The sequence below is a fragment of the Herpailurus yagouaroundi genome, unplaced genomic scaffold, assembly GCF_014898765.1.
Source record: "Herpailurus yagouaroundi ecotype Mexico unplaced genomic scaffold, PumYag 140, whole genome shotgun sequence".
In the NCBI taxonomy this organism is placed as follows: domain Eukaryota; kingdom Metazoa; phylum Chordata; class Mammalia; order Carnivora; family Felidae; genus Herpailurus; species Herpailurus yagouaroundi.
The window spans coordinates 87,809,841-87,824,175 of record NW_024412395.1 but is presented as its reverse complement, the minus strand read 5'-3'; the positions used below and the strand labels follow the sequence as shown (position 1 = coordinate 87,824,175).

General features: G+C 34.0%; 1 protein-coding gene across 4 annotated transcripts in view; it reads right to left on the bottom strand.

The window, feature by feature from the left end:
- UNC80 (unc-80 subunit of NALCN channel complex) overlaps window positions 1-14,335 on the bottom strand; it is a 225,416-nt gene that overhangs the window by 133,324 nt on the left and 77,757 nt on the right. For all 4 annotated transcript variants that reach the window (XM_040476105.1, XM_040476106.1, XM_040476107.1 and 1 more), the window contains exon 22: window positions 13,492-13,664. In XM_040476105.1, coding sequence (XP_040332039.1) covers window positions 13,492-13,664 — 173 coding nt within the window. The remainder of the gene's footprint in view (window positions 1-13,491; window positions 13,665-14,335) is intronic.

Below are 14,335 nucleotides of genomic sequence, written 5' to 3'. Positions count from 1 at the left end.
TCTTATATAAGGTGTTCTCTGCAATGACTACAAAGCTATTTAGTTAGAGCTACAAAATGTCAAAAGAATGTCATTATGCAGCACGGATTTCTTGAACATTCTATGACTAGAAAACTTCAAGGGTTGGCTGCTTCTCCTTGACTTCCTTTGTCACTTTTCCTGCATTTTATAAGATCATTATGTATATTGAATGTTTCCTTTATGAAAGCGAAGGAGAGAATTGGAACACTAATTCAAGCAGCTGTGCTTTATTTTGCCTGGGGACTTAGAAAATATTGTTACCAAGATATGATGGTTAATTGAAGGTTATAATCGCAATACATTTCTTTCCCTGAAGGACTATATCTAAACTTATTATGTGAGAAGAAACCTAACTGATTCTGAAAACTCATATAAAAAACACTGGACAGGAACTAACTGTTTTAAAAGACTGAATATTTTATGTTGGCCCCTGGGGAATTACATAATATTTTTATTGCCTTACAATAAAATATAAAGCTCTTGCTGGCATAGGGTACCTATTTATTTAAAACCAATGGGAATAAGCAGTTATTGTGGGTTCTAATGTGCATTGGAACCTCGTTTGCTAGAGGATATGTGCTTGTGAGTCAGTATTTATTACTTAGCCTATATTGAATTCTCTGCCTGACTGAGATCAGTAAGTAACTGACAGGCTGTCTCTGCCCTTGCTCATTTCCACAGTAGCTGTGGGCAACTGAAATCATTTGGTTATCAGGCTAGAGGCAGGCATTATATTTTAGTACATGGTCTAGATGGCTAGTCATTTTAACAGTTACTCATATCACACTAAAATTTTGGGTATTATAAAAACTAAATAAAGTCTTCTGTTTCTGACAATCTGATGGATTACGTGTAGAAACAAACTTTCTTTGGTTTAGACTTCTAAAAATACTGGATAAAATATCCCCCAAAGTTTTCATTTTGTCTTTCTTTTGTTTCTAACATGAGATAATAGACTGCTGGAGAGAAGAAATTACAAGAAAGTATTATTTTGGGTGGGGGAAAGAAAGGGGTGAGAGCAAGCATAGGAATAATTACCCTGAGGGTTTCTACTGACTGTGGAGAGGCCAGACCCTGGGTTTTCAATGGGCCATGAGTTAAATGTCTGGGCCCAAGCAGAGTGGGAGGAAAGTTCATTCATTCCTACATAAAGCCAAGATCCCAGGTGTGACTTATGTTCAGTGAATGAATAAGAAAAAGATCTACCCCACAGAAGTAGGTTTGCCTGAAAAGACTTGGCTCTGGCTCTGGGTAAAACAGAAATAAACAAACAAACAAAAAACAAAACAAAAAAGATTCTTTTATGAGAACTCCTAATCAAAATCCCACGTTTTTGTATACGTTTGGACTAGAATGGGTATGACTTCCATGCTCCTTGACCACTAAAAAGATCATTTAAAAATAATCTTAGGTTAGTGCTGCTTCCATGCCTGAGAAAGGAAATGGAAATCCTCTCTGGAGGAATATTTTACATCAGTACTTCTCAAATCTTCAGACTTAAGTGTGAATAAGAGTCACTGGGGAATATAGACAAAAATAGATTTTTTTTGGTCCCATCCCAAAGATTCTGATTCAGGAGATATATTGAGGGCCCAAAAATTTGCATTTCAAACATGTGCACAGATGATGCTGATATTGCTGATCTGCTAAATAACACTGCTTTTAATACAGGTCTTAAAGAATTCTCACAGATAAAATCTCAAGAAGTTAAGTTCACATAACAAATACATTTAAAAATCTACCGTGAGTAAGAGCAGAAACAACAAAGTATAGAATCAAACTCACAAAGACAGGAGTTATTGGAATTGTATGGTATCAGATACATCTAAAGATTAATGTGGATATTGAAATGTATGATGAGGAAATAGATTATCAAAGTTGATGTGGTAGTTTTAAAACAAGGATCAAATAAAACTTCTACAAATAAAAAGTAGTACTCGAAATTTCAAACTCAATGTATAGATTAAAAGACAGATTAGATCAAGTGTTCTCAACTTTAGCACTATCACCATTTGGGCCAGATAATTCTTTCTTTACGGAGGGTGCACTATGTATTAGGAGATGTTTGTCAGCATTTTTGTTATCTACCCATGAGATTCGAGTAGCAACCACCAGTGTGACAATAAAAAATTCTTCCAGACATTGTCAAGTGTCCCTTGTTGGGTAAAATTTCTTGCGGCTTAGAACCATGGGATTAGACAAAGTTGAAAAGAGAAAATGTGAAATGAAAGACATGTCTCAGCAATATAGGATATAGATTGAAAGAAACAAAGAAATGAAAAATATGAAAGAAAAATTGTCAAAAACAGAGGATAAAACAATAAGATCTATCATATACCTTTTTAATTCATAGAACTAAAGATTAGATAAAATGTGAAAGATAGAAGTTTTGAAGAGATAATAATTGAACAATTTGCAGAACATATATAATATGCCAAGTACATGATTCAGGGGCTTTATGAACCTAAAGTAAGAAAAATGAGCTAGAAACATCTTAGTGAAACTGCAAAATATCAACAATAAAAAGAAAGTGTTAAAAGCAATTAAGGGAGACAGATTAGATTATGCATATTACTTAAATGAATGTTGATAAAGTCAGAAAAGAATGGGATAAGAACTTTGAGGTACAGAAAGAAAATGTTAGCTTGTAATTATAATTCCAGCAAAAGTATCTTTCATTTTTTTTAAAACATTTATTTATTTTTGAGACAGAGAGAGACAGAGCATGAACAGGGGAGGGTCACAGAAAGAGGGAGACACAGAATCTGAAACAGGGTCCAGGCTCTGAGCAGTCAGCACAGAGCCCGACGCAGGGCTTGAACCCACAGACAGCGAGATCATGACCTGAGCTGAAGTCGGACGCTTAACCAACTGAGCCACCCAGGCGCCCCAAAAGTATCTTTCAAGAATGAGATCCAAATAAAGACATTTTCAAGTAAATTGTAGTTGTGAGAGCTACTGCCAAGTGACCATCACTAAAGAAACTTCTGAAAGGTCACCTTCAGAAGAACATGGATCCTAGGAAGAATGTATGAGATTCAAGGAGAAATGGGGAGCAGAGAATATGCTAAGCTTTTGGGTACATTCAAAAATAATTTTCCTGAAAATCAATAAAAATATTGTCTGCTTTGTCAATGTTAAAACAAAAACAAGCTGGAACTAAATCTTGAACAATAGTTGGGGTTAAAATCCTCTACAGTATTTTACTGTTTGAGGGAATAGTATGGATACTAATTATAGACTTCATTTATTGAAATATGTAATTTTAAAAAATAAAAACAGAATACAATAATTTCCAATCTAGTGAAGGAAAATAAATAAAACAAAGCTAAACCAAACCAAACCAAATCAATAGAAATAAAACTAAATCCATCACAATCTAAAAGAGGATATAAAATAGAAATAAGAACACATATACAATGAAATAATGAAAATGTGTGATAAATAGGCAAAAAAAAAAAGTGAGGTTAATCTATATCAGCAATCATTAATCTGTGCAAAGGTACTAAATTTTCCAGGGGAAAAGGTTGTTAAAGCAGTATAAAAAATTCAGTGTATTTTTTTATGAGAATCATACCTAAAACACAAACATATAGAAAGTTGAAAGTAAATTATTGGCAAAAGGACATACCAAGCCAATGTTAACCTAATAAAATGATTTCATCTGTATTGGAATCAGAGAGAAATCTATCTTACTAAAAATAAACTGGGTCACTAGCTAGTGATAAAAGGCTCATAGCACTAGATACTTGCCATAGTTCTAAACTGCTACTAAATAAATATAGATTGTCAGAACTACAACTATAAATGCCATCAAATTTGCCATCAGTGTGAAGATTTAAACACAACTTAGTATCCAAAATCTATACAGAACTTATCAAACTCAACACCCAAGAAACAAATAATCCAGTGAAGAAATGGGCAAAAGACATGAATAGACACTTCTCCAAAGAAGACATCCAGATGGCCAACCGACACATGAAAAAATGCTCAACATCACTCATCATCAGGGAAATACAAATCAAAACCACAATGAGATACCACCTCACACCTGTCAGAATGGCTAACATTAACAACTCAGGCAACAACAGATGTTGGCGAGTATGCGGAGAAAGAGGATCTCTTTTGCATTGTTGGTGGCAGTGCAAGCTGGTGCAGCCACTCTGGAAAACAGTATGGAGGTTCCTCAAAAAACTAAAACTAGAACTCCCCTACAACCCAGCAATTGCACTACTAGGCATTTATCCAAGGGATATAGGTGTGCTGTTTCGAAGGGACATATGCACCTCCATGTTTCTAGCAGCACTATCAACAATAGCCAAAGTATGGAAAGAGCCCACATGTCCATCAATGGATAAATGGATAAAGAAGATGTGGTATATATATACAATGGAATATTACTCGGCAATCAAAAAGAATGAAATCTTGCCATTTGCAACTACGTGGATGGAACTAGAGGGTATTATGCTAAGTGAAATTAGTCAGAGAAAGACAAAAATCATATGACTTCCCTCATATGAGGACTTTAAGAGACAAAACATATGAACATAAGGGAAGGGAAACAAAAATAATATCAAAACAGGGAGGGGGACAAAACAGAAGAGACTCATAAATATGGAGAACAAACTGAGGGTTACTGGAGGGGTTGTGGGAGGGGGGATGGGCTAAATGGGTGAGGGGCATTAAGGAATCTACTCCTGAAATCATTGTTGCACTATATGCTAACTAATTTGGATATAAATTTTAAAAAATAAAACATAAAATTTAAATTTAAAAAACCCCACAACTTAGTAATCAACATATCAAACAGTAAGAAGTAAATAAGAATGGAGATTTGAATATAAAATACTACACCTAAGAATTGGAGACTGCACATGCTTTTCAACCACAAATGGGACATTTATGAAAATCGATAATGTTATAGTTCATAAAACAAGTCTCCATTAATTCCAAAGAATCAGTATGTAAAAACAAACTTACAAATCAATAGCAAATGGATGCCTAATAAAACCTTGGTATTTATAAACTGAAACACACACATACACATCTAAATAGCCCATGGGTCAAAAAAAAAAAAAAGATTAAAGAAATTAAAAATTACTTAAAAATAAGTTGTAGCAAAAATACAGCTTATCAAAATTTATGGTGTGTAATTAAAGTAGTATTTGAGGGAAATTAATAGCTAAATGATCAGTTTTGAAAAGAAAAAGTGAAATTATTAGCTCAGCAATCAGCCAATAAGCTAAAAAAAAAAAAATACAATGAATTCAAAACCAGAGAAGAAAATAAAGAGCAGGATGTAATGAATTTGAGAACAAAGATAACACAGAATCAACAAGGCCATTAAAAAAAAAAAACTAATAAAATTGAGAAATATCTGGCAAGCCTAAACAAGAAAAAAACCCACAATTTTAGAAATAAAAACATAGAATAACTACAGATACTGCAAAGATTAAGAGCTAATAAGAAAATGCTATGATAAATTTTATGTCAAAAAATCCATGAAAATGTAGGTGAAATTGACAAATTACTAAAAAAATTAAAATTACATTGATTCAGAAGGAAGTAGAACTTTTGACTAACCAATTAAGAACTGAATTTCAATTTGAATTTCAGTTATCTCTATATTTATCTATGGACTTGATATAATTCCAAGAATAAATCAAAGTATTTTTATGAAACCTGACAACCTAATTATAAAACTCACACGGAAGAACAAAGAGCCATAAATAGCTTAGGTGACATTAAAAGTTCTAGCTATTAAAACAGAGTAGTTTAACTTAGGGTACAAGGGGAATAGAACAAAAAACAAAAACAGAAACCCTCAAAATTACACTCATGCATATATGGAAATCTGACACATAATTAAGATAATACTATGAATTCAAAGCAATAAATGAAATGAATTCTCCGCACATCAGAGAATAAAGTAGGAACTAGTAATATATTATGCTAGGATAATTATTTTCCATGTGGATAAAAAAGGATTAAGAAAACAATTTCCTATCTTATACCAATCACATGGTAAGTTCTAGCTAAGGACTTCAGTGTGTAATGCAAACTTTAAAACTTTTATAAGAAAAAATAAGAATATATTTATTGCCTTGTAATTTCTTTAAAAATCTGTTAAAAAAGCTGCTAGCCATAAAGAAAATTTTAATGAATCAAATTAAAATTTTCTCTTTATTAAAATTTAGTACAAGGAATAAAATGAAAATAAGCCACAAAGTAGGGAACAGAAAATGGATTATAATTGACAATATCTACATCCTTTTAAAATCCTCAACAAAATTTAAATAATCCTCCAAAAAAGAGAAAATAAACACATGGGATATCAAGGCCCATATGCAGTAACACTCATGAAGGCATTGTTCAAAATAGTCAAAATTTTGAAAAAATAAAAATGTCCATCTAACATTGAATGGATATGTAAACTGACATATTCAAACAAACATCATTCACCAGTGAAAGTGATTGTATTAATGCTAAAGCATCAACAAAGGTGAACTCAAATGAAACACGGAACAAAAAGAGGATGGTATAATTTAATTTAAATGAATTTTAGAACTAGGCAAACAAAACAAAAAGAAACAATGTATTTCCTAGAGATACAAGTGCATGTGGTAAAATAAAGAAAGCACAGGAAAGATAAAATAAAGTTCAAGAGAGCAGGGTCTTCTGGGAGATAGGGGGTATATGATTAGGGAAGGGAAACCAAGCAACTTTAAAAAACTGGAAATGTCCTATTTTAAGGTAGTGGTGGATATGTGACATTAAAACATTTTTCCCCTTCAACTCTTCATGTTTATGATATACATTACTTTTATGCTACATTTCATACTTAGGATCTTTTAAAAAATTCAATAATATAGAAATAGCACTAGAATCAAGTGAATAATTTCATGATTTAGTTTGGTTATTACTGAATTATTTCAACCTTTCTTATGATTCAAAAGAGAACACAATATGATTTCACTTTGATAGTTCCTCGTAGGCATGTATATTCCTGCTTCCCTGAAAGAAGCTAATCTGCATTGATCACCAAGTAGTCTTATGATGGAAAGCCCTGTGTAGATCAAATTCGATGCAGTGAACCTGAAAGTGTGACTATATCTATGGGAACCAGTGTTTCGTTTTCTCCCAAAGACTTCCAGTTTATTCTGCTTAACTGGTATAATTCTTGATAGCATCCCCTTTCACTCTCCAAAGTGCCTCAGTTGGAGAAAAAATTATACAATTGTTCCTAAAGCTATCTATTTATAAGGCTATGTAATTTACCAAGAATTAGGTTTTCTCCATCCCAGACCAGAGAGAATTCTATAATATCACTGACTTTCTTGCCTTCTTGGAATTTCTCCTAATGCAAAAGACATTATTACTAGTGTTATTCATGCTGATAAATTAGAGATCACTATGTCTGTTCATGTTATATATTTAACTGACTAAAAAAGGACACAATATTTCATCTGAACGATACAGAAAACAGACAGAAGTGCCTTTCGTTAGAACTGTTTAATTTTTCTATTTTTGTGCTTGCAGATTACATAAACCTGGAGACAAATGACGTTTTTCTAAAACATGTCTTTTCTAAAATGCTTTACAGTTGTGTCTATTAAATTTGTACTAAAAAGAAAGAGCGTGAGGCAGAGCTGTGCTGGACTTAAAATTAAACCAATTATCCCCAAGTTGAGTAGTCAGAGCAATAACAACAAGAGAATTGTTTAAAACCAAACCTGCAGAAAGACTTGGAATGTTGACATCTCTAACATTTCTTTCATTTAATGATACTTTTTAGTTCTGAAGAAAATTGCAAATTTGAAAAAGTCACATTTACAATCTATGATTAAGGCGATAAAACAGTGAAAACTTCTGAAATAAAAATTACATCATAATGCAAAAAGTGTATTTAAGCTGCACTTAAAAATAAATGCAACATCCAACAGAAGCAAACAACAAAGGAGAGAAGGGAGAAAGTGTTGGAATGGATTGTGATGATGAAATGAACACATTTGTCTTTCCCTCCTCTCCCAAATCCTATCTGGTGAAATGGCAGAATCAAGAGGTATGCCTATATCCATATCTGTATCTGGGTCTCATCTGTGTATCTATCAATCAGCAATCTATCCATCTATGTCATTTATATTTATACCTACCTCTCTCTATGTTTCTATATTCATATTTCTATATGGTAGAAATACAGATATTTCTATATTCATCTTTCTACTTGATAGAAATTTCTATCCATATTCACACAATTATACCTATATGACAAAAACCACAAATGCATTGTAAAACACGTAAGACATATTTTAACAGTGAGACATTTCTGAAAGCCAGGAGGAAGATGAAATCAGATATTAAGTGAAGCCAAATACAGAGGAAACAAAGCTAAAAATACATTTAGTGGAGGGCATTTGTGAAAGTTAGAGTAATTCCAAGAAACTCTTAACCCAGATGAACAGGTATGCAGTTGTCATACCTGGGCAAATGACAGTAAACACTGAAGGCTACCTTGAGTCAAGCACACAGGACACACAGTTCTGTTCCCCTTCCTCAGGATGCTTGTCACAATTCATCAGTGATCCGTTCCTTCACTTTTCCGTACTTGAGAAACTGGATTTAAGTTGTGCCCTTAGGTGGGGACTGTTCCCTGAGCTGGTTCCTTTTCTCTCATGTGAACAAGGTAATAAATATGAAAGTGCTTTATAAACTATCAAGTATAATGAAAATGTTACTATGGTTATCCACTACTGTCACCATCATTACCTCTCCCTTTTATTCAATGAGCTCTACCTAGATTCTTTGTCTGATAATGGAGACTACCACACTCCTTTAAACCTTTACTGATTCTGATATCTGGAATTGTGACCTCTGACCTCTGTATACTCCTTGGCCTTGACCTCGAATCACAGACTCAGGTATGAAAGGGAATCATACAAACCACCCACTTCTTGTGGCCCCTCTGTACAGTGGCCCCCATTGAATCCAGTCTAGTGACAAAGAACTGATCACTTCTCAGTGGAGCTACCCCATCACTGGACATCTACAATGATCAGAAAATGCTTCTTTTCTTTGAGGCTCAAAGACACCGCTTATAAACATCAATCCCCTTTATTTTATTTCTTACCATGAGATTTATAAGATTGAGAAGGTCAAGCAGGGCCAGAGTAGGTGCCAAAGGAAAGGAAGAAAAGAGAATCTAGTGGTCTGGTAACTATCTGGCAATAGCCATATTTTGGGGAAGTAAGATAAACTTTAAGTTTCCAGTGGGATTCAGCCCAACTTAGGGGTAGGAGTCAAGCTACAGGCAGGAAAAGAGTGTACTTGTATCTGGAAACCCCTGTAACCTCATCTCCTTGAAAACTAAGCATCATAGCAGTTGGAAATCAAATAGGTATGAAACCATTTTGGTAGGAGGGGATGAAATGTCAACAGCAAAGAGACTTGATTATCAAAGTATTGATCAGTATTCCTCTTAAAATAATCTACATTCAGAAACCAGTATTCATTTGTTCTATTGGGATAATTTTTCAAATCTTTAAATGCTCTCTTTGTGACAAGCCTCATATTTCTCCCATGCCTACATATCTTATACAATTCCTAAGTATTACATATAGGAAGCAATTATTCTGTTTTCATAACACCAATAATTGTTAATAAAAGTAATCAGTCCAATTACTTGACTAAAATGTTTCATTTGCCAGTAATAATGCATTAATTGAGATTTAATTCTTAATAGTTTTGTTTTCATGGATGGGTTTTGCGGGGAGTCCATAAACCTTCTAATATTATTTGTTAAATTTTGTCTACGAGTGCACTTCTCTTGGGAAAATTTCCAGAGCTTTAATCCAATTCTAAAAGAGTCTATGCCTCCAAAATATTAAGAATCACTGGTTTAGTGGAGCCCCTGGGTGGCTCAGTCTGTTACAACTTTGGCTCAGGTCATGATCTCATGGTTTGTGAGTTCAGGCCCTGTGTCGGGCTTTGTGCTGACAGCTCAGAGCCTGGAGCCTACTTCCGATTCTGTGTCTCCCTCTCTCTCTGCCTCTTTCCCACTCATGCTCTGTCTTCTTCTCTCTCAAAAATGAATAAACATTTAAAAAAAAGAAATACTGGTTTACAGAGTGAATATGTGGTGTGAATCTTTAAAGAAATACTCCTATATTTTCTGATTATGAGTTCATCATGTATTCGTGTGTAAAGGAAACTTTTTAAAGGATTCAAATGCTTTTGGGCCATTAAAATTCATAATAGCTGTTTAAATGTTATCATGCCACCATTTTCCAAGTTGTATGGACAGCTGTGTCTATATCATCGTTCTACCAATTTTTCAAAAATGTGAAATAATGTGGTTTGTTATTATCATTTTCCATAATCTCATTAGGCAGTTGCTTGAGAAATTTGATGCCCCATCTTGTCTAAAAATCTCCCAAAGTAGCTATGACTTTAAGATTGACACGAAAATAGATATGACGGTACCTTTGGAACATTACAGCTTAAACCACCTACCTGTAAAGTGCTAATGCATAATTGTTACTGTGAGTTCAACTAACTTCTGTCATCTTTACTTTCTTACTTACATTTATAATGTATAAAATACAGAATTTATTACTTTTGCATGTTTTAAAATAAGTTCCTATAGTTATCTCACATAATTTTTTAATGAGACAACCAAAATACAGTCTTTAAAGACACACAGAGGTCTAATCTGGCTCTATCCTTTGCTAGCTGTGTAGCCCTGGACTGTTAGTTGGTCTTTCTGAGCTTCAGTCTTTTTTTTCATTTGGAAACAGTAGGCACACAATAAATGTTAATCATTAGTTTATCTACCCTAGAATGCTGTACATTAAGAAGGCTGGAATACAGCCTAGGCAAATACAATCTTCAGCAAGAAAGGTTCAAAAGAAGTTGTTTTGTTGCATCATTATTAACAGCTAGCGCCATGCTTGGTACATGGGAAGCTCTCAATAGATATTGGTAGAATTAATTAATTATATGATGAGTATCTTTTAAGCCACATTGGGCCATATCTTTTAAGCCACTTTTTAATTCCACCACTCATGCCACTTGATATAATTAACATGCAGAGAACTGCCCCTCCTCTGTGACAATATCCACTTTAAAATTATTTGCTATGCAGGGAGGGGCCAAGGAGTGCTCCATTCCCCATTACCACCATCTCATTATTACCCTGTTATTCTGACTTCCTTCTATTCTTAATCAAATCCTGCTGCTTCCACCACTAACCAACATCATGTAGTGGTGTCTGACATTTTATTCCCTGTCAACACTTTCTAATCATTTGATAGTTAGAATATAGGAATTTATGGACACATTAATGAGCACTTCTTAAGTGCAAATAAGATGGAACATACTTAATTGGGTGTTAATATTTTTGATGAACTGGCTGTTCATATACTTACTCCTTATGTGAATGTTCCATTGTTTGTCCTTTTCTTATGAATTTGTTACATTTGTTTATTTTAATCTGCTCCTTTTGGAATAGGTCAATAGTGATTAAAAAACATCATTGCACAACTCAAAGGGGGTGGCAGGCTAGTTACCATTCTCCCACTTAAAAAACAAGGGATTGGCTCCTTGCCTTGTCAAACTCTTGCTTTAGACAGGTACTTTGTTTTTGATTAATTGTCACCAGCCTCAGCTCTCCTGAAGGTTCATGATTCTTTACATTTAATAGTCACCAAAGCAGACATCAATACATATTGAACATTTTGGAATATATAAATATTCACAATGATCAATATCTGGGAATGGGGAACTGGCTGAAAAATCTTATACAACAAGTTATCATTTTGGGTGATTACAGTGGTATTTGTGTTTCAGGCTTAAATGAAACCACCTCTCTTGCTAGTCACTATCCTGAGAGCAAAAGCTGCAAATGTCACCAAAAAAATGTCATAAATCACATGATTAGATTTGGATTATTTTCAAAGGTAAAATATGGGTGGCCAGTGATCAGTTATTCCTGTGTTACAAAATCTGGAAAACAGATCATTTATAGGCAGGCTTAAAGCTTTTTGTTTTAAAAACAGTCTATTTTAGTTTGTATTTTTTAAAAGAGAAAATAAAAGACTTTTATTGTTGATGCTTATCTGGTAGTGAGTACCCAGAATTTACACAGTGTATGAAGAATTTATTAAACCAGAGATAACTAAAGAAAGTTGAGAGACTGAGTTCAAAACTCATATCTGGGCCTAGTTTACCTGATAGAAGCCCTTTCTAAAGAAGATTCACTTTATATTCCTTAAACCCTTACCTGTGTATATAATACCATGAAGTTCAAAGCACTTCTGCACAATTAATTTAAATTGATCCTTCATATCTTTCTTCTAATTGATAGACAATTAAACAAAGACTCAGAGATGTTTAAGTACTAATACATGACAAACCTAAAACTAATAATAACAAAATAATAATAATGACCTACTTTATTGAACAGTTATCTTACCAGGCACTGTGATGAAGGCTTTCTATTTAATGCTTCATTTAATCCTCACACTAGCCTGAGGAGATAGGTATGTTATTATTACTCTTTCATTTTACAGAAGTTTGTCTGGTAAATGTTAGAGTGATTTTGATCCAGGTAGTCAGATTCTAAAGCCCTCATATCCTTTTAATCATAATGCTATACAGTCTACTTGCCAGTGCATATTTATTAAAATTTGTCCTTTTCTTTTTTCATCTCACCACCTTTCTTCCTCCTTTTGCCATTAGTGCTGAGAAAAGCAAACAAAAAAATAAACCCACAAAAACTATACGATCATCTGAATAAATGTAGAAAAAGCATTTGACAAAGTACAACATTCATTCTTGAAAATAACTCTCAACAAAGTTGGTTTAGTGGGAACATTCCTCAACATCATAAAGGCCATACACAAAACACCCACAGCTGACATCATACTCAATGGTGAAAAACTGAGCTTTTCCTCTAAGATTAGGAACAAGATGAGAATGTCCACTGTCATTTTCATTCAACATAGTATTGAAAGTCCTAGCCATAGCAATCAGACAAGAAAAAGAAATAGAAAGCATCCAAATTGGAGAAAGAAGTAAACTTTTTACTATTTGCAGATGACATAATGCTATATATAGAAAACCCTAAAGACTCCACCAAAAATCTACTGGAACTGATAAATAAATTCAGTAAAGTCACAGGAAACAAATTTAATATATGGAAATCTGTTGCACTTCTATGCACTAATAATGAAGTAGCAGAAAGGGAAATTAAGAAAACAATCCCATTTATAATTGTATGCAAAATAATAAAATACCTATAAGTAAGCTTAAGCAAGGAGGTTTTGAAAGATTTGTCCTCTGAAAACTATAATAAAGCCTTAATTAAAAAAATAACTCCACAGATAGGGTTAAGATTAGGGACTCAGGCTTTCCTCCATTAGCATTATTAATTGTAATGGGAGATAGAGTGGGCAAATTCTTCTAACAACTTACAAGATCCAAAGCAGCTGCCAGGATGGATGCATCAGGAATTGTCCCTGGCTCACAGCAGTTTAACAGAAATTGAAAGCGCTTCATGCCTTGTCGGATTGCTCCAAGATTCACCACGTTTTTGCTTTTTCCACCATCTTGGTTGGAAGACAGATGGTCATCAAAACTGTGGCAACCTGTAGGGGTTTTCCCATGGTGGAGGAATGAAGGAGAGAGAGTATAATGGGTCATAGATTGAAAAAGAGCTTCAAAGTTATAACACTATGTTTTGTGTAGAGTTGGCCTGAAAACTTTCTCCCTGACTCCACCTCCTTCCTTTCCATCCTAATGCCTGATTTAGATGTACCATGGCTTTTGGGAATCTGGTGACACATAGCATATGCATGTGCAGAGTTTTACATGAATATAGGATCTGATCATTTTGTACCAGGTCTCTTCTCTAATACTAGCAAGAAACCTTAGTATGTTTAAAATGATTCTTCTTGTAATCGACAACTAACTTCTATTTTATGGACGATGCAAGTCCTGGCAATTTTAAATCTATTATCAAGGACAGGATCTTGATATCTTGGTAATAATACAAAGAATCACTAACTTTTGGAGTTGTAAAGAATCTTAGATGTTGGTCATTTAATTCCAGGATTTCTAAGCCTGGCTGTATATCAAAATTACCTAGTAAGATCCTGAATCTCACCCAGACTTTCAGAATCAGAATTTTTAGAAGTGGAGTGTAGGAATTTGTGCTTTGTAAGCTTCTCAGAACATAATGAGGCAGCCAGCCTGACCCAGGACTGTGACCAGAGATTTGGGAACCACCGATCCCTCCCCACACTTATTTTTCCATAAT